Source organism: Euprymna scolopes, chromosome 14 (assembly GCF_053919585.1).
Source record: "Euprymna scolopes isolate OS-2025 chromosome 14, ASM5391958v1, whole genome shotgun sequence".
NCBI classification, from domain to species: domain Eukaryota; kingdom Metazoa; phylum Mollusca; class Cephalopoda; order Sepiida; family Sepiolidae; genus Euprymna; species Euprymna scolopes.
Window position 1 is genome coordinate 123,056,174 of NC_136495.1, and position 22,031 is coordinate 123,078,204.

General features: G+C 32.9%; 1 protein-coding gene across 1 annotated transcript in view; it reads right to left on the bottom strand.

The window, feature by feature from the left end:
• Positions 1-22,031, bottom strand: part of LOC145292796 (MAM and LDL-receptor class A domain-containing protein 1-like) — a 497,041-nt gene that overhangs the window by 343,650 nt on the left and 131,360 nt on the right. Inside the window, exons 34-41 of the mRNA XM_080138835.1 lie at positions 19,773-19,979; positions 16,981-17,142; positions 16,569-16,706; positions 9,536-9,825; positions 6,660-6,816; positions 5,696-5,815; positions 3,674-3,936; positions 1,580-1,667 (exon numbers count right to left, since the gene is read on the bottom strand). Coding sequence (XP_079994961.1) covers positions 1,580-1,667; positions 3,674-3,936; positions 5,696-5,815; positions 6,660-6,816; positions 9,536-9,825; positions 16,569-16,706; positions 16,981-17,142; positions 19,773-19,979 — 1,425 coding nt within the window. The remainder of the gene's footprint in view (positions 1-1,579; positions 1,668-3,673; positions 3,937-5,695; positions 5,816-6,659; positions 6,817-9,535; positions 9,826-16,568; positions 16,707-16,980; positions 17,143-19,772; positions 19,980-22,031) is intronic.

Below are 22,031 nucleotides of genomic sequence, written 5' to 3' on the forward strand. Positions count from 1 at the left end.
AAAAACAAAAACAAAAACAATAGCATTAATGTTTGGTGGTGCAATTTTTGTTTCAGAAAATAATGACAGTCTCAAATGGTAGAGTCAGAGAATATTTATTGAACTGAACCAAAAAATTATATAATCTATATATCTATAAAAGTGAGAATGTGTGTCTGTGAAGACACTTCTCAACCTATATACTCAACGAATTTTTGATCTACTAAAAAGAAATTTCATATATAGATTAATCAGACACATGGTAAACTTTGTAATCAGTTTTCATCCGAAAAAAAAGCACTGCTATAGGGTCAAATTTGAAAAATCGGTACGTGAGCAGTGCTCGGATTTTAATGTATGTTTAACTGTTTCACGACTGCGCATGTGCGATCATGACAAATAACAGCTTTCTTATGTTAAGTATACGTTTGTTTAAAAACACTAAATAGAGAACATGGGAAACTGGTATAATGGTTATCGTACACGACTCAGTTCGAGTATTATTTTTTTACTTAGAAGACCTGATCTGTTTAGAAGAAACTAATACTCGCGTTTCAGTTTTTTCCGTTTTTTTTTTTACTTCATTTTTGTAAATAGAAATTTAATGTTTTGTTTATACCTCCGGGTTTTCTATTTATAATAAATAAGAATTCTGAATTAATTAAAGTATAATATTTATGCGTATTTTACGACCGGGCCGAGCCAGGCGGTCTGCTAGTATGATAAATATGTTTGAAATGTATAAATAAATGGGAAATGATACTGTTACGTTGTTGGAGTATAAGGTCTATATATTTGTAAGGCGCTGTATATAAAGTACATTAGGTATATGATGAGTTGTGTATATAGCGAAGTTTCTTCGTGTCGTCTAATGTTCATAAATGCTTACATATATACATTACTCATATATACAGTTAAACAGAACTTATAACATTTTATCAACAAATATTACCTTAATAACAAAGTGACGGAACATATTCTGGAGAATCATATCTTGCCAAACAGGAAAACATTACCTTCATTCATTTGGGGTCTTGGTTGATGAATCTGTGAAAAGCTGAAATGAACATTCCTTCCAAAGAAACGACCAGGAGTATCGAGTTATATCTTCAGACAGCTTTTATTTCAATTGTTCTCCTTATTGGAAGATTGTGCGCTTGTCTTAGTTACTGCTTTACACCCGTATAGGACCGTTACACTCTCTTCTTCTGTCTAGCCCTCTCTCTAGGTCTGTCTACTCCTAAATCCTAACTCTACTTGTATATATGCAACTATTTCTTTATGCTTACAGCACTCGACCACACAAAGCCCTAGCACGTGACCTTCAGGCACGTTTTCTGGCAAAATTTATTGTTTAGTATTTTAATACTCAACTCCTCAGACGGCATTCTTTCCTTTATTGTTTCTAAATATTTTACTAAACATTTCTTCTTAGAATAACACTCTCTCCTTTTTTGTACATAACAGTAACAAAACAATAATAATGTTCATTATCTAACATTTTACTTGTTTAATAATAATAGTCGACGTTTTAAATCGACTATAAGCAAGGCTACCTGATGTTGTCCCAACATAATCTAACAATACAACTACTACTTACATTTACATTCTCCATACTGCAAAGTTATATCGTCAAGAGCCATAAACCCGCTTGCTGCGACGTTTGGTCCGATTCCGGTTAATTGAATCTGTAAAATGACAATAAATAAGATTATAAAATATATGCAAGATTATAAAATATATGCAAGATTATAAAATATTGGCGAGATTATAAAATATCATCCTTTATATTCAAAGATTTGATTAATATAAGAAACTGAGAGAATTAGTTTTTATGTTTTGCAGCATATAAACAATATCTGGAGTTTATTTAGTGTCGAAATATTGCAAAATATAGTTAGATTATGTGCTTAAATCACGAAAGTCTGCAAGTCTTCGAACTATAAATATTTTGGGTTACCTTGCGAGCAAAAACACATTCTCTGAAAGACAAAGCTGGTAATATAGTTAAACGTACGACTTGATCAGTTTATATACGAGAAACTTTCTCAGATATTGAGTTTCTATTTCTCATGACTTTTTTAAATCATCATCGTCAGCGTCGTCGTCGTTAGTAATCTTATTTTTAGCCATCCAGAACTTACCATCAGATTTGGTTTTCCTGTGGAGTTACTTTGTGTGTGTGTGTACACATCGCCAATTATTTTTTTTTAAACTTTTGGTAAACGTCTACTTTCAACCCTTGGTACAAGTGTGCAACTTTTGGTACAACTTACATATCCATGAACCGATATAACACCGTGCTCAAAAAATTAGTCTTCATTTTCGAATAGATATATGACTTCCAAATTGTCTTAATATTTTCCTGTCTAGCCTATCCTTGTGAATTACATAGCCGTGTTTTAGTGGTTAGGTTTGAATGACACTTCAATCGTCAGAAGTCATTCTGCTAGAAGATTGAATATTTCGAAAAAAAAAGTCCATAAAATTGAATGAGAAAAAAATTTAACTGGGGAAGATAAAGGGTTTTCAAAATAACATAACATAATAATATTTTATTAAAAAAACATGGTCAAAAGAGTTTATGCTTAAAAAAAAAGGTGATTAATACTTGAGAATAATTGAAAGAAGAAGAAAAAAAAAGCCCTTCGGAGCCCGTGGCGCAGTTGATAGAGACGTTGAATCTCTACGGTTCCAGATGAACATTGTCTGAAGATAGCGGTTTCAATCCCACCCAAAGCGTGCCAGAGGTAATTGGTAAAAAAAATGTGGTGAGACGACAACAACTACGGATGGCAGTGATGGCTGAGAATGCAGTTAGGAGATTCGAAGTTCCTATCCGTCGCGGTTACCACCTGACGAAGGCCAGAGGAAGTTGGCCGAAACGTTGTGAACCAATAAAAAGATAAAAAAACAAAAACAAAATAAAAAAAAAAGTAATAAAGATGAGACTAATAGTCCGAAATAAAAATAAAAATTAACATATAATGCTCATCTCAAAAAATGAATTCCAATTAAGGAATAATATATATATAAGAGAAAAAGATTTTAAAATAATTATTGTGCCAATGACCCGATGATATTATGACATTTGCCAGTCAGGTCACAAAAAAGGGGGGGGATCACGTGATGTGGCACAATGACATTGCCCCTATTAAAAAACACTCAAATTCTCGACCATTATTTGTGAAATTTTTCTGGACACATGTCTAGAGGCTGACTCTAATAAGAAGGGTGCACACTGTGACTTATATACCTTGACGAGTTATCCATCTATCTATAGGTCTTTCTCTGTTCCGCGCGTATACAAGTTGTCTCTTTAATATGTTCATGTGACTGTCTTTTTAAATAAACCTTATCAAAAACTGAATATTGACGTTCGAGTTTGAATGTATTCGCAGACAATAAAACACGACGATAACATGATAAGTCATAAATAAAGATTTTATTATTTCTCCCTACCAGGCATCCAAACACTCCTAGACACGGCCCAACCTTGCTAGTTCCTTGTAAATGTCGGAACATTTTATCCCCCATCTCGTACGGCCGTTGCTCTGTTTACTGGCAGCGAGTACTTAAATACATTACAAATAAAACGTTATAATAATATGTTAAAAACGAGCCAAACTAAGAAAAGTAGTTTGATTAATTCAAATAACACAAGAGGTGCTGTGTTTTTCCATTTTGTACTTACAATTCCATTTAAACCGTCGTCATCTATAGGCAAATTAATAGTAGCATAATTCCACTGATTTCCCTGGGGTCCTTCTCTTTTCCAGAGCGTTTCATTTCCGTCATCACTCCTGAAGACCACGGATAATGTATTTAGGTCTTCACCAGCCATATAATAGTAAAAACTGAAGCACCTCTGTGTGGTCAAAGTAAGGTTCGGACTCATCATGGCAGCTACAGCGTGTGGGGCCATGTTTGTCGAATCGATGTAGAGAAAGAATCCACCTGAAAAAATAAATGAATCATTAAAAAAACATTTAGTCCGTTAAACATGGGTAAAAAGTAATTGCACGTTGACATATAATGAGCGCTTTATGCAAAACTTATATATGTGTACAGCAAATATTGTATTGACTAATCCCTCTTGATCTATGACTGTGAATATGATGGATACCATAATACTTAGTTCGATACACATTATAAAAAAGGTAAGCACAGAATTTCAGCCAAAACGATCAACTAGTTTCCGAGAAAAAAAGTGAAAGCGATAGAAAAAGATACTGACAGATAAATAGAAAATATACAATTTCTTAAAAAATGGCGAAACATATATATATATATATATATATATATATATATATATATATATATATATATATATATATATATATATATGTGTGTGTGTGTGTGTGTGTGTGAATTTCATTCTTATTATTATCAGGTATTTTATTTTAATTTATTATCTTTTTTCTTAATCATGATTTGTAAATTTAAATCTAAAAAAAATTATAACCTAAAAATGAGAAAAAGAAATAATTTTGATTTTGATAATTGTTATGGATAATAAAATAGCACCCGACTTGTTTCAATAACACGAAGATTAGAATAGATTAAAATAAGTTTGATTAAAACATAAAGTTGAAGAAAACTAAGTAAAGAGTTTGGACTGAGATTGTTATAGAAAAGATAATGTAAGAATTGTAAGTTAAAAATTAAACAAAGGCGATTAATAACAACTAAAGCATAAATATTAAAATATTAATGCATGGAAAGTCGATAAATGAAGAAATTGCTAAACATCGACTAAATAGAATAATCTCATTTTGAACGTGAAGATTTTACGAATGATAATTAAGAGGAAAGATAATAAATTAAAATAAAATACTTGATAATGATAAAAATTGAAAAAGATCAATTTAAAATTTAAATTATCGGCATAACCAATATGATTTTAACATTGTACTAAAATTGAGACGTCAATGATATAAAAAAACAATCCAATCTTTATGATAACTTTAGATACGCCTGAAAAATGTACATGTTGCTGAACTAATTATCACTTTGGTCCTGAAAATGGGGACCGTGTGCGCTTATCTATATATCTATGAATGTGTGAATATGTGTTTGTGTGTGAGGACGTTTCTCAACCTATATACTCACTTAATTTTTGATCTGCAGACTTAAAATTTGGTATATAAGATATTCAAGCATGTGAAAAACTTTTAAATTCGTTTTCATCAAGAAATAAGGGCTGCTAAAGAATCAAAGTTGAAATATTGGTACGTGGGGTATCATCTATGTACTAACTGTTTCACGAATGCGCATGTCTGAATAGTTCACATTACTAATTTCTCATGCTGATAATAATAGTTTGAAAACACTCATTAAAGAGCGTATCACGCTAGTCTAATGGTTATCGTACTTGACTTACTGTATTTTGGTTTTGGTTTCGACTTCAGCTTGAGTATTTTTTTTTACTTACAAGTAGACGGTTTAGAGAAAAAAAGATAATATCCGCATGTACATGTTTCAGTTTCTGCATTAATTAAAATATAATATTTATACGCAATTTACGACCGGGCTACGCCAGGTGGCCTACTAGTGAGGTAATAGAATAGCCATGCTTTTTTTTTTTGTCTGTGTTAAACACTACTTTGAAGCAGTTAATATTGAATATTTTAATGAGCCAGCGTCTCCATATGCGGAACCTACAAAGATTGATAGCTACATACATTAGAACTGATATGTAGGCTTTTCAACTGACCTCCTGTGTGATCAGATGACGGTCCGTTTTTCAGTCCTTTTTGTCGCGACCATTGGAACTTTGAATGCACGTTCTGTTTCCATCCGCAGATGTCTTTGTCAAACGCGCAGTCGAATCCAACTGAAATAAAAATGAAGACATTTGGTTTAAACACATTCGATAAAATGATTCGGAAATTATTCTTAGAATTTCGCCGTTAGTCGGTCACGTATTATATTTTCATTTACTCATGAATATATAAAAAATTATACACCCATGTCGTTGTCGTGAAATTAGATTTTATTTATCTGCTCATAAAATCACTTACGCATGGATGCTTATAAAAAAAACCAATAGTCAGAAAATATCAGAGCGACAACTAGTAAACACATGATAGTAAGGAGGAGAGATAGAGAAATATATTGTGTGGGGGGGACCATGGTTTAATATATTGTTTTGTTTTTAAATCCTCGGAACAGTGTTTTATGGTAAACAACTGATGATCTCTCAAATTAACATTAGGACTAAAGTGAATTCGAGAAAGCAAGTTGATGCATTGATTGCAGGTGATTAAATGACTTACTGACTAAATAGTTTTAAAACGAATGATAAAAAATATATAAAAATTAAATAATACATTTTTTATATAGTTTTAAAGGTTAAAAACCTTCTAAGACTATATATATATATATATATATATATATATATATATATATATATATATATGTTGGTCGCTGGAAAAACGGAAAATTTGAAGGTCACCTTAGATCATGAATAAAATGCGTGATTGCTATTTTTTGATTGGTTCTTTTGTTGTTGAATAGGTGTGCAATCTGCATATTGATCTAATTACATCGTTCTTCTTCTTCTTCTTCTTCTTCTTCTTGATGATGATGATGATGATGATGATGATGATGAAAAACAAAAAAAACATAAATATATTCCTTAGTGTATAGTTTATTAAATTCTTCAAGGAAAGTCTCACCAATTGGTATTTGACTGGTAGGCAACGGAGTTGTGGCGATGGAGGTTATAGCAGCTTCTCGGGGTCTAATCCGACAGGGAAATGCATCTGTAAATTGTAACTCATCAATAGCCACCTGCCCTTCAAATCTTGTACCTCGGAAACCTTTAAGGATGACCTGTAAAAAAAAAAAATAATATAATTAAATAGTCAATAAGATTCACTCTCATTCAGGTGTAAAAAAGAAACTCTTCTTGCCAGGTATATACTGCTTTGAGATAGTGTTAAGACCTTATGCGATGAAATATCTACAACTATTTATTCACAGAAGACACTGCCAAGACTGCTGAAAAGATTCGCTATCTCTGCCGTTCTAGAAAACTACTCACACCCGACAGTAACTTATATCTCTATAAAGCCAATATTCGCCGATGCCTGGGGTATTGTTGCCATATTTGGGCTGTTGCATTTAGAATTTGTTCATCCCTATGTAATACGGTCACAAAGAGTTTTTAATTTAATAGGTCCCACACTGTTAACCAAGCTCCATCCTCTGGTCCTTCGACGCAATGTTGCACCGCTCTGTTAATTTTGCAAGTACTTTAATGTAATGTGCTTTAATTAACTCGTAGCATTTATAAATAACCCTTACTAATTCGACAAGCAGCAAAATCCCACCCCTTTACTGTAGATGGTATTAGATGCCGGAAAGCCTTCTACTTTAATAGTTTTTTCCCGTCGAACTATTGAACGTTGAAATTCCCTATCCTTTTCTGCTTTTCTGACTATACTAACATACTGTCATCAAATGCAATAGGAACTGACATCTCGCTTCTCAATTCCCAACATAATGGCCCTATAAATATGGTTTAAAAAAGTCCTTTACATCCAAATGACATTATTTCTTGTTTGGAATGAATGGGACTAAAATTGGAAGCATATGATAGACTTTTGAGATACCATGTTTCTTTTTTAGAAATCGAATGTTTGTCGCATTTGTCAAAAAACGGATAGTAACATTATCGAGATTGCATAGATTCTCACAGATGGTCACTTTAAGCAAAGCATGCTCCGATGTGGACCTGAGAGTTGCTCTGGACACTGCCCGACGATGGATCTCGAGAAAGAGTGGAACGCGATGATGATGATGATGATGATGACGACGACGATGACGATGAAGATGACGACGATGATGATGATGACAATGACGATGATGGCGACGTTTCTACACATTCGAAAGATTCACCATTTAAACCCTTATCCTCAAGTGATCTTTGCTCTTGATAAATAATGACTCATTCACACAAAAAACAAAACGAAACAAAAAAAAAAAACAACAACAAAAAACAAGAACACCAGAAAACCTGAACAGAGTGGATTAAATTTCAGTTCGAACTTTTCAGAATTTTAACAACAAAGTCACGTCTCCATAGTTAGCTTTTTTTTTTTCTGAAGCAAAAGAACTGATTTCTTTTTGATTGCAGCATTTCGTATCAGATCTTGGTTTTACTTTTGTCGGCCTCGTAACTTTTGTTTCCTCGTCTATTTTCATTTTTAGTCATCAAATTACTAACAAAGGGGGATAATCGCTGTTTTCTAGTTATGCTATGGCTTGAGGGGTGGGATGTGAAGATTTTCAATCCTGTCATACTGCTCCACATCATTCAACTGTTAATCAGTTCGATCTCATTAACCTTCATCCTCGATTGGCTTTTCGAACTTGATATGTAGTGATGTAATAGTAAAGCAATATAAACCACAAATCAGAATTTTATTTGGATTTCATAAAAGGATTAAATTTCCTAATCGTATGAAATTAAGAAAAAATATTCATTTTTCAGAGATGATTAATTCATTATTTCTTTTCAAAATTATTTCATGCCAAGAGAATTTAATTAATTTTGTAAAATAGAAAAAATATAGATTCTTTTCTAAATTTATGAGATTATAAAATCATTTCTTTTTAAGTAAACATTTCTGAATTGAATGTTGTTTTTAAAAATAAACATCCGTAACTGTTTGAAATCTTATTATAAACTTATGTTGGATAAACCCTATTCCTCAAGAATTACGTCAAAACAATCGGTCAGAAGCCTTGGATTTTACCCGAGAATGACGTCAAAAGAAGGTGAAGATGTTGGACGTAGAATCCCTGGAGATTGGGACATCGAAATTGATCCACATTTTCAAGACAATGCTTGTTGGAATGTTGACGTCATCTGAGTCAATAAAAGGGATGCAAATAACAGAAAGGAAGAGAAAGAAAGAAGAAGAGAGAAGGAGAGAGAGAAGGAGAGAGAGAGAAGGAGAGAAAGAGGTAGATAGATAGATAGATAGATAGATAGAGAGAGAGAGAGAGAGATAGAGAGAGAGAGAGAGAAAGCGACTACGACTGGCGAGCTAAGTCACACTTTTCTGAACACATCAACCCCACCATGCACGCCGTCATTAATGTCAAAATCGTCATTCGGAAACGGAAAAGGTTATTTTGAATAAACAAAACATTTTTATAACCAGCTCTGTGTGTTTTATTATCGCCAACAAGTGTATAAATCGAGAAATGACAAAGGTTGATTTTTAGAAATTATATGGATTTTAAAACACATTTGACGATCGGCCACCGCATATATATATATATATATATATATATATATATATATATATATATATATATAACACTTACTATGAAATACAAGACGATACTTTAAAAACTTTCAGAACTGCAAAACCATACCAGTCCGAAGATAATCAAATTTTTAAAACATTTTTTTTGATTTCAATTCCTCTGTCGTTTACCATACTGCATGGTTGGATAAATATCTTCTAAATTAGTAAGAAAATAATATTCAACCACTATTAAAAAAAATGTAATTACTGAAAATGCAAGTAACATCTACCTGATAGGTTTGATAATCTTCGCTTTTAACTGGAAGAAGAATCTGAGCCATTTTCCATTCATCGCCCTGGTGACCCTCTAGCCGCCATATTGGTTTCATCGTCTTACTTCCTTCCGAATGAAGCAGTACTTCAAGGCCGCTATCTTTAGCTCCCTTCATGTAATAATGAAACTGGAAACATCTCCGTTGTTTTTGATCAAACGTCTCGCTCTCCAAAATGGTGAATTTTATGGCACTGTCTTTGTCTTCGTAGAGAAAATCCGATTCCGGTTGGATATAGAGATAGGAACCTGAAACGTTAAATGACATTTTGTAATTATGTGAAATTTTGTTATATGAAATATTACTAAAAAAACAATACAGGCATCATTCGTTTATACATGGACTGTTTAAACATTTGGGTTGGAGCACCAGCTATTTTTTTCCTTATCTTTAAACAGGGTCCCAAAAGTGCCACTAATTTAATATGTGCAACGTTACCTACAAGGCTGGGCAGAAAAATGAACTTTATCCTTAACAGCCTTTCTATGAATTACAATAGAAAAAATGCGAGCATGGAAAGTAATATGGTTAAGTTTAAACATGGAAAAATAAAGGACTAGTTGTTTAAACTGGAAAAAAAGGACAAGGTATTCTAGTAAAAAATATAATAAATTTATAACTTAAAATATTGCAGCATTAATATTTGATTATATAATGTTATAAATTGAATTAAAAAATCATCATTTGTTTTACTAAACAAAAATCGAAGTTTTTTTTTCATAATATAGCTGAGAAGGTTATTTATAAACTGAAATAATTGTTTGAAATTTGGTCGAAAAATGAGTGAGCGAAGCTTTAAAGCAGTTCTAAATGACTAAAATTGCCACTTAACCATATATTCAAACACTACCGTGCTTGAATGATCCATCATGCAAGAATTAGATTAAACGTTCAAAAGTAAATACTCGGATGAAAACACTCAGATTAAAAATATGCACCATAATAGATAGGAGGGGCGTTCGTTTTCATACCTTTTTCTTGTCTTAGTTAAAATATAGGAGGCTTTATTTTTGGAACTACCGTCGTATATATGTATTATATATATGCTATACATATGTCTCATATATAAAAGGTTATATGTCTGTCTGTTAATCTCCAAATTTTCAAACTCTATCTCTTTCGAAAGTAAAATTAGAAGAGCGCCGCTAGGGGCCTCAAACGATTGACTTTTTTTTACCGACCGTGTTTTTTATGAGTCTTTAACCGGTTAAAACAGTTTTTAACGAGTCAAAATGGGTTAAAATTTAAAAAAATCGTTATATATTTTGTACATTCATCTTATTTTCTTTTTAATTTTTAATCAGTTCATGTGCGTGCCACGTTGGTACAGAGGTAACGTCACCAGCTTTGAATGCTGCAATTTCGGTTTCGATTCTAGCTGATGGCACCCAAGCACTTTTTTCTTATCTTTGGAAATCACGACTCTATAATAATATATATGAAATCTGGACAAATGAAAATATCATATATTACTTAATTACTGAAATTTGTTGGAATAAATAAAATATAAAATATCATATTTAAGCGTATTTTACAACCGTGCAGTATTACAGGGTGGCCCAGAAGTGGTTACCTATTTTAAAATTAAAATTAATGTTAAAATACTTCACTATTTATGGGCTACACAGACACGCACGTACGCATACATACATACATACATACATACACACACCCATATAAGGAAATAGAGATCGTTAAAAATGTTTCACCGTTTAAGAATAAATAAAAAAATAGTTCTTTTCATTGAGAAACTCGTTTGCTTGGAAGCTAATTAATCTGTTGCAGTCAGTTATTTTTTCCAAGAATTTTTGTTAATCTTTATAATATTGTAGGGATCATCAGTTGTTTACCATAAAATAGTGTGTCGGGGATTTTAGACCAAATATTATTTTATCTCATGTCTCCCCAGAATGCTGAAACAACCTCCCACCAAAACAATTTTGCTACAGGCTAATTTTTGCTAACCTATAAACTATTAAAAACATTCTGCTTACATATATAGTTGGTTTTTGATGAAGAAAAGAGGGTATGTTATTTTAAAAAAAACTACAGGAATTCGGACAATTTATTATATAGCTTATCCCTAGTGTTTTATTAAAAAAACATCTTTATATATTTATACATTTTTATTTAATGTTTAATACCTTTATATTCATTATAATTTGGCGAATATATATATATATATATATATATATATATATATATATATATATATATATATATATATATATATAAACGGCTATATGTCTGTCTGTCTCCATATTTTCAAACTCTATCTCCCTCGAAACTCGCTAGGGGCCTCAAATGATTGAATTTTTACGGACCGTTCTTTTATGGTGCGTTAGTCGGTTAAAATAGTTTTAAGGGGTCAAAAATCGACCAAAAATTGAAAAAAAAAAAAAATCGCTATGCATTTCGTACATTCATCTTAGTTTATTTAAAAAAATTTTTTTTTTTTAAATTCATCTTAGTATTAAAAATTTTTTTTTTTTTAATCGGTTTATATGAGTGTCACGTTGGTACAGTGCTAACGTCACTAGCTTTGATTCTTACGATTTCGGTTTTGATTCTAAGTGATGCGATCCAAATATTTTTTTTTTTAATTTTGAAATCTTTGAAATCACGACACTATAATAATATATATGAAATCTGGACAAGTTAAAATATTATATTTAAGCGTTTTTTACGCCCGGGCACACCCTCCCTGCTATATATATATATATATATATATATATATATATATATATATATATATATATATATATATATATATATATATATACATATATATATTTATATATATATATATACATACATATATATCTGTGTGTGTGTATGTTTTAATTCTTTTATATATAATATATATGACATTATAAGTATTATTTATTTAAGCCATACATTTCTGTTATATCTAGATTTTTCCTATCAAACGAACTCGATTATTATATGACGTAAAAGCATGGTCATCATATATTAATAATATTAATAATATTAATAATATTAATAATACATGCAATGTAAGTTACACTTATATATTTTATACACTGCTGATCCAAAATTTAAGACAACTTAAAAATCTTTAAAAAGAAATCTTTTTCTTAAGGATATATTTTAAACTTAAAGGTTATGGAAATTAAAAGGTACATTCCAAAAATCTTATTTACAAATTTGCATGTTTATTAAATTAGGCTTTGTACACATGATCAGAATTATAATAACAAGAGTGTAAATTGTTAGATTTATGGTAATTTAGTTCAGTTAGAGATTAGCAATCACTGTGTAAAGGTGTTTCCATGCCTAAAGCAAGAAAACTAACCGAAGTTAAGCGCTCTCGAATTCTAAGATTCCATAAGCAAGGTTTGTCACAGCGAGCGATAACAGCTAAGGTAAATCACAGTAAAACTGTTATTTGCAACTTTCTAAAGAACACTGAGAATTATGGAAAAGCAAAATCATTTGGTAGGTCCCCTAAAATTTCTCCTGCATTGAGTAGGAGAATAAGACGGGTTGTTATTAATGACAGAAGGCTTTCTTTTAGTCAAATTAAGGCGGTTACAGATACTGATTGCAGTCCAATAACTATCAGTTTTGAAAACTGTTCTAACATTCAGACATAGTTTTATTATGTAGTCATTCAAGAAAAAACCCGGCTGTAAAATTAAGATTAAAAAGATTATGCTGTGCAACGCACAAAAACGTACAAAGCATCTGTGGCCATTCTTATATGCACAATGGCATGAAAAATTCACCCGTTACCTTTTTTTTTCGAATTAGTTCAGTATTTTGCAAAAAAATTGCACTTTGTGAAATCATCACTATCGAGAATTTTGCGTAGAATTTTTGTGATCTAAGTGATGAACATGGCGAGAGACCGCATGTAGATATTTCAATGATGAATAAACGTTTAAAAAAAAAGAATTGAACCCTGGAACGTTAGTAGACTATCGCTGAAATATAAAAAATATAGAAAGGGAGGATGACACTCAACACAAGATGGCCAGTAGGACACATGTTGTTTAAACTGACATAACTATGACTATGACAGCAGCATATTCCTTTAAATGTTTTGGCTCTCGAATATATATCCGACAAAGACATAGCTAATCAACCGAGAACGACATCATTCTATATAAAACATATAAGATATCAAAGGACACACACTCGAGAGTCAAAATAATGAAAAGAATATGCTGTTGTCATAGCCCTATTCATAATCAATAATAAAATATAATTTATAGTAAAGGTAAGTTTTAATATTAGGATACTTTCAACGCTCTGTTCCCCATCTGGCATCAATTGTGATGGATGGCTCTCGTCTGGGTGAGGCCCCGTGTTTTGATAAGCTTCTGGGTTTGACCTTTACTCCTGATCTGAAATGGAACACGTACATCAAGTCTGTTGCCAAGGTCACTGGAAAGATGGTGGGATCCTTCTACCGCTCCAGAAGATATCTCACTACTGATGCAATTCTCTATCTATATGAAAGCCAAGTACGTCCAAGGATGGAATACTGTTGCCAGATCTGGGCAGGAGCTGCTAAAAACAGCCTACTCTGCCTTGACAGAGTACAAAATAGACTTTGTGGCTTAGTGGGGGATGCCCTTTTCTCTACCCTGCAACCTCTCCCACAGAAGAGACGTTGCGAGTCTATCCTTGCTTTATCGTTATTTCCATGGCAGGTGCTCGTCTGAACTTCAATCTCTAGTCCCCATCGCCAATCTTTCACGAAAAACACCCGTCTAGCTGAATCCACTGTGAAAATTTTCCCCCACTCTATATCTGTGCCTAAATCAAAACGCGGATTCCATGAACAAAGCTTCTTTCTTAGAACTGCACGCCTGTGGAACTCTGTTCCGTCTGCCTGCTTCCCACCGGACTACAACTTGGATGTCTTCAAGTCCAATGTTAACAAATTCCTAATGAACCGCCCCCTTAAGTTAACACTTCATCAAATCTCCACACTAACGTAATGTACTTGCAATAACCCTTATCCCTGAGTGGCTTCCGGGCCTTGATAAGTGGTGATCACTGTGTAAAAAAAACAAAACTTTCCTGATAATGATAATAATAATACAGGTATTATGTAGCATGCAGTTTTTAATCTAAAATTTATTGCACAGTGTTATTTGACACTGTTTTTGGTCCAGTCAGAATCATTATATATATATATATATATATTTATATATATATATATATATATATATATATATATATATATATATATATATATTAGACTACCCGTGACCCGTTGGGTCAATATGTTATATTATCTATGGAATTAATGTATGAGCGTGACACAGATGACGTAAAGAAAATATTTTTCTGACATAACAGAAACATTTCTATGAAAGCATATTAAAATGAAAAAAAAGAATATAGATAGATTTCTATGAGTCGTTCAGTTTATAATTGTTTATTTTTGAAAAACAAAAAACAAACTTACAGCCATTAAATTATAAGTGGGTTGACATACTTATAGGTAATGTGCACTGAACAGATACCATAATACTTAATGTTAAATTCAAATTTTGATATATCTTTTAATTCAAACACGAAAAAAAATTGGGACGCCGGAAATGTACACAGTAAAACAATACGTTTTATTGTCGCGTTGATTATTTATTTGTACGCAAATTAAAAAAATACAACATATTTTCGGGTTTATTTATTTATGTTGGTCGTGTAGAAGAAAATGAATGAATGTTTTTTAAGAAAGGTTTATTAAAAATGGAGAATAAATTAAAAAATGAAGGCGGTGAGTAAATCACCGTTGTAAAATGCTCTTATGGTTGTCAACGGGTTAAAGTAGATTTATTTGTAAGAAAATTGCGTTAAAAACGAAAATGTGATACGGAAATGAACGATGTAAAATAAACGCAGAAGGTATTAACAATTGTTTATTTGGATAATTTAAACGCAAAAAAAAAACAACGATTGGGACGCTGCCAACGTACACAGTAAACCGATACATGTTATTGTCACATTATATACGCATGCACAAGCGGAAGTCGTAAACCGGATGTTGGGTTACTTTAATTTGGAAGGTTTAATATAGTATCTGTTCTGTTGTCACGATATCATCCTACTACAAGGCATCACTTCTATCTTTTTGACAAAGGGAAAGAATCCCCCCAGATTTTAATTTTTCGAGAAAAGACTGATATATCTTCGTCCGTGAAAATAACGTGCTTCCTCATGTTTTGAAAACAGAGGAAGTAGTGTACTATCCATTTCGTTATGATATCATCATCCCAGGAATTAACTCCTTCTTTTTTTCATCGTGATAGCGGGCTTTAATTCATTATTTCCTTTTCGGGGATCAATGTATTTCATTCGCTTACAATAATTATATCAATCTGGTTACATAGCAACTGTGATTGAAGGGAGCAAGTCTTTTCAAGCATACACACACATATACACACATATATATGTATGTATGCATGCATGTGTGCATATATGTGTGTGTATATATTTTATATATATATATATTCTAGCGTGGGGGCGCCTGGCTTTGCCCGGGCATAAAATACGTTTAAATATGATATCTTAATTTGTCCAGGTTTCGTATATATTATAGAGTCACGATTTCAAAAGTAAAACAAGATATTTGGGTGCCATCAGTTAGAATCGAAACCGAAACCGCAACATTCTGTTGGCGTTAGCACTGTACTAATGTGACACGCATATGAACTGATTAAAAGTTAAAAATTAAAAAAATAAACTAAGATGAATGTACAAAACAATTATTTCTATTTTTTTTACCCATTTTTGCCCCTAAAAACTATTTTAATCAGCTAAAAGTCATAAAAAACGGTCTGTACAAAATCCAATCATTTGAGCCCCCTTGAGCCGCTCTGTAACGTTTAGTTTCGGAGGATACAGACAGACAAACAGCCATATAGCTTTTATATATTAGATATAAATAGGAAAAGTGACCCCCCCAAAAAAAAAAACAGTATGTGGTTTATGTGATTTCCAAGAAGTAACTCACCACTCTGCGTTCCTGGTGTAAAATCTTTGATCGGTCCACTTTTCGTCGTTGTCGTCAAGCCGGACCCAATTGTCCAATCAAAATCATCGTCCTGTCTATTCACCCAATTGCACAAGCCTTTCTCAAAGTCACATGCACCTGGAAGAGTAAAGCAACAATCGTCAAACCATTAGTATTAGCATTGAATTTCCTCGTAACCAATATAAATTCAAACAACATTAATAAAAAAGTAAAAATAATATTGTATGAATCAGTATGATAAAAACTGCTGATTTGAGCTTTTGTTTTTTAAAAAAACATTCACTACCACTGATACTTCCAATCGAACACGATGCCCTATTTCCGAATATGATGAAATTAAAATCCTTTATACTAGTTTATGTAAATACATCTGTTATATATTTATATATACCTTTTTGTCTTCGACATGACCGAGAGGAAATCGTTACATCATCTAAACCAATCACTTCGTAGATACGTTTTCCGGCAAATCCGAAAAACTTTACTTGGAACTGTTTTATTCCGGACACATCGATATCGATTAACGCCTGCAGCCATCGACTATCTTGCACACCTTGAGAAAAAGAAAAGAAAAATAAATTAAAACCCTCGTTTTTTGTACTAATTCACCAAATCTTACCAAGGCCTGGAAGCAACTCGACGATAATCGTTAAATACACTATCGGATTAAAATATTAGCGATCTTTATCTATATAACATTCTTCTTGTTCTATAGGTGTATGCGTTTTAAACTGATATGCGAATAGGTATGTCACGGGCGCACAATCACACATTCATCAATGATACAACGGTCATTTGCCCTTGCCGTAGTTTTCGATCTATCCTACAGGTGGCGTCTCTACTTGCTGTTTCGCACTCTCTATCCGCTTCCGTTCTCTATCTATCTCTTTTTTTGCTTCAACCGTCAATGTTGTCAAACACATTTCTCTAGCCTCGGCAAGCGATACCTTCGTTTTAAGATAAAACCGATATTACATTTTTTCTTAAGGTAAAACGACACGCGTGTAAAACAACATTAACGGACTTATTTGAACACTCGGTACACATGCGTTCACAATGAACTTATAAAGACTTTTCCTGTTCATATATATACACACAACGAACATACAAAAAATATTCCAAGTTAAATAATGCTTACACGTGCACACACTCGCGTGCACCCGCACAAACACTCTCTTGTTGTTTCTACCTTGTTCATTCAATAAAATATATTCTTTGTATATACTGTAACTCGGTGTTTGTTGTCCTATTTTGAGGTCACAGTTTTGAACACACAATCTAAAAAATTGGGTAACCCGGATCCCTACAGTTCCTTCTCTAGTTAGTTCGTACGTCACACTTAAAAAACAAAAAAACAAATACAAGTTGTGAATTCATAACGGAACAAAAAAAAAGGCCAACTTTGTGGAATCTGGTTTTAAACAAGGCCAATCTGGCAACCGTGGACAAGAATACGAAAGTGACCTCCCTTTGATGTAGCCTCGTTTATGATTATTATTATTATAACATATGATTATTGTTGTACCTATTTACTAGGCCTCCCCACGGGACAGAGTTAGACACCAGGGTCGTTTTTAACATGGAGAAAAGGTACAAAAATAAAAATTGTCCCAGTCGTGAAGGATTTCTCCTCCACCGAAAGAGAACAAGAAATAGAAGTGCAGCATCTGAAGAACAGATGGTATTTATTTGCTCCCCCACCGAGCAAATTAGGCACAAGGCCGATTTTTAATGTGAGGAGTGAAGGGGAAATGGGGACCAACTCCCCGGGGAGCAGGGAAGCTGGATAGCGACAATTGGTATGAAGGGTTGCCCCTACATTGACCAATAACTTATATGTGGGGTCGCCCCCACATATGGTCTTTGCTTGCAGTATCTGCCGGAACAGATACTACACTTTGATCTGGGCCCGAAGGCCAAGTTGGTTATTGTTGTAATGCGAGAACGGAACTTCGCCGATGAAAGAAGTCATCAGAGCGTTACGTAAAAAGAATATTTGAAAGAAACAGGGCAAAAAGAAAAGAAGATTGTCTACCCAGCAGGTCTTGATTGAAAGAGTAAATTGAAGATTGTCGCTTAAAATGTGATTTTATTATTTGTATTCAACTATGTAACATACTATTACTTCATGAGTATTTATGAATGAATGATATTTATGAATGAATGATATTTATGAATGAAATTTATTCTTAGAAGAAAAATATTTAAAAATCCGTATACCCTTTAGTAGCCGGAGTAACATCATTTTATTCAGTACTATGACTCAGAGAATATGAAAAAGGATCGCTTCCACTCGATGGATGAGATAATATGCACTATGATGTGATATAAAATATTTTACAGATGCGTTTAACATTAGATTTTTTTTTTTTAGATATTTTTCATTTATGTTATTATAAGTGGAAAAAAAAATCAAGATGTTCCAGAATTCATGCTTTCAAAGAAGAGGCTGTTCAAACTAATGCTGCATTATATTGTAACCGTGAAAATAAACATCGTTTGAAAACAGCTGTAAACAACTTGAATGCCATTGTATGTACTCTTATCCACTACTTTCTACAAACTCTTCTTTTGTCTTATATCTCTACTTCTCCCGTTCTAAGGTACTCAGCACACGATACAAATCTCCCCCCTCTCTCGCTCTCTGACAACCACTCCCATTAATTGTATATCGTACACACTTTCTTGTATAAAATGTTCAGTTCTGTTTAGTAAAGCTCATTTTATGAAACTAATATGATCGAATAAACTGAGTTTAAAAACTTTGTATCCTTATTTTTCTTTTGCTTATTTACTCTTATAGAAACTAATTTTACATTATATATATATATATATGTATGCATACGAGAGTCGTGTAAAAAATAAACCGTCCTATTTTATAAACTCAAAATGTTTAAGAGCTATGAAAATGGTAGTACCATCAAAACGAGTGACCTTTTATGCCCTCGAACTTATTTTTATGTGTAGTCCCCACCATTATCAATGCACTTTTGGCAGAAAATCAAAGATACATATCCTTTTGATGCATTCGTAGAAAAACTAGGAGGCATTACTTTTGGAACGTCCCTCGTATATATATATATATATATATATATATATATATATATATATATATATGCGTGTGTGTGTGTGTGTATATAACGCTCATGCTGTAAATATAACAAAAGGAAGCAACAATCTTACCTTGTCTTGTGAATACAGTTTCAGCCGATTTGAAATTATCCGTGTTTTTCAGATAAGAAACTGTCAACATTCCCGTGTGTAGAGGAGACATATAATACCAGAAGTTAACACAAATGTCCGTTGTATCCACGTTGTAGATGGGGCTCGAAAGACTGGCATACTGACCGGGAGTTAGACCCGGTATTCTCAAAAAGAACATGAAATGCCCTGAAATTTACAAAAAGATCAAACGTGAAATAACGATAAATTATACTTACACAATTACACACACATATATATATATATATATATATATATATATATATATATATATATATATATATTGGATGATGTGAAAACATCGTTAATTCATTACCCACACAGCAGGAGCCATGTGGAAGTCATGGTGAGAAGCCTTGACTGTCATTTGAGCGGTCGGGTTCCGATCCTGGCTTGAGGCAGTTACCTGTCTAGTCGTACTGATGAGCTGTGAAACAGCGAAACAGTACTGTACGTGGATGACTAAGATAGATAGACAGACAGACAGACAGACAGATAGACAGATAGATAGATAGATAGATATACAGTCAATTGTAAAAGTTTTGAGACTAATAGATATTTCATATTTTTTCCTTAAATTATCAAGAAAATGTTTCATGCTATATTTTTCTAACATGATTTGCTAAAAATCTTTATATTTAATACTTTGGCTAATAGCTGGAGATTTTATCTCTTGCACTAAGATTCTGTTTTTGCTGAAGGTGGGATTGGGTAAATTGGCTTTATTATCAAGTCACAATGAGATATCAGCATCATGAACAGTCACAATGAATATAAAAAACTCATAAACCTGAGATTTTAGCAACATTTTGTCATTATTCTTAAACATTTTGCTTAATAAAATTTTCTTTATCTTTTTCCAGATTGAAAAAACGTCTGATCAAAAGAAAAGCGCCAAACTATCATTACTATGCATTAAAGTGGATTGAAATGCAAAGATATTTTAGCCAATGGCATTGTAACAAAGAGTACCATCTTCAGAATCATCAAATACTTCAAAGAAACAGGTGATACTCGGGCAAAAAAAATTCTCTGGACGACCAAAATTGTCGAATGCTCGCCAAGATCGTCTCTTAATAAGATCTCAGCTTAATGATCGGACTTCATCCAGTGCCATACTTGCTGAAACGTGAAATGAGGCTGGTGTGAGTGGCCCAACGCGAACAGTGAGGAGAAAACATTTCGATAGTTGCCTCAAATGAAAGAGAGCAGCAGAAAAGCCTTTTCTATCAAGAAAAACTAGTTCAGAATTTGCAGAAAATATAAAGATTGGACAGTGGAGGAGTTGGGCAAGGTGATATTTTCGGATGAGGCACACTTTCGCATGTTTGGAGCTTCTGGAAAATCCCCTGTGAGGAGAAGGAAGGGGGGAACGCGTCCGTCAATCTTGCGTGATCCCTACGGTAAAGCTTCCGGACACCGTTCACGTGTGGGATTGCTTTAAATCTCGGGGAATTGGAGCACTATTTATTCTACCGAAAAATACTGCTATAAATGTCAAATGGTACCTGAATGTGCTTAAAGATCATCTCCAAACAATTCAAGAGCAATCTCTGGACACAAACTGCTTTTTTCTAGTACGATGGCGCTTCTTGCCATACTGCAAGGATGATAACAAAGTTCTTGAATGAGAAAAATATCGAAATCTTAAACCTTGGCCCGAGAATTCACCGGATTTGAATCCCATAGAGAATCTTTGGACAATAATTAAACGAGCAGTGGATAAGCAGAAGTCATCTAACTGTGAGCAGCTGTAAGAACTTATCACTCAAGAATGTAAAAAATATTCGTGCATAGACGATTGGAAATTTATTTAGCAGTATGCCAGAGCATATTGAAACGTTGCTAAATAAGAAGGGGCGCCATTCCAAATATTAGCTTTCATAACCATTTTGTTATTTCTAAATAAATTAATTTGCTTGTATTTCTTCTTTAAATTATTTATCCAGCATTTGAAAATAAAAATAAATAGTTGGATAGTCCAATTTTTCTTGAAATCCTGAAAATTACCTGATGTAATAGAATAACCTAACATCCCTTCATGCATGAAATGAACTATAGATATATTGACCCTCTCACGTGACTTAGAGAGAAGAAAAAAAAGGCAGAAAGAGAATACGAAAAGATGTTGAGTAACTCTTATGCCACATGTATTCCCTTGTAAATAAACCCCTTTGTCTTTTACCCATAACCACGTGTTTCTTGCTGTATTCTTATTTA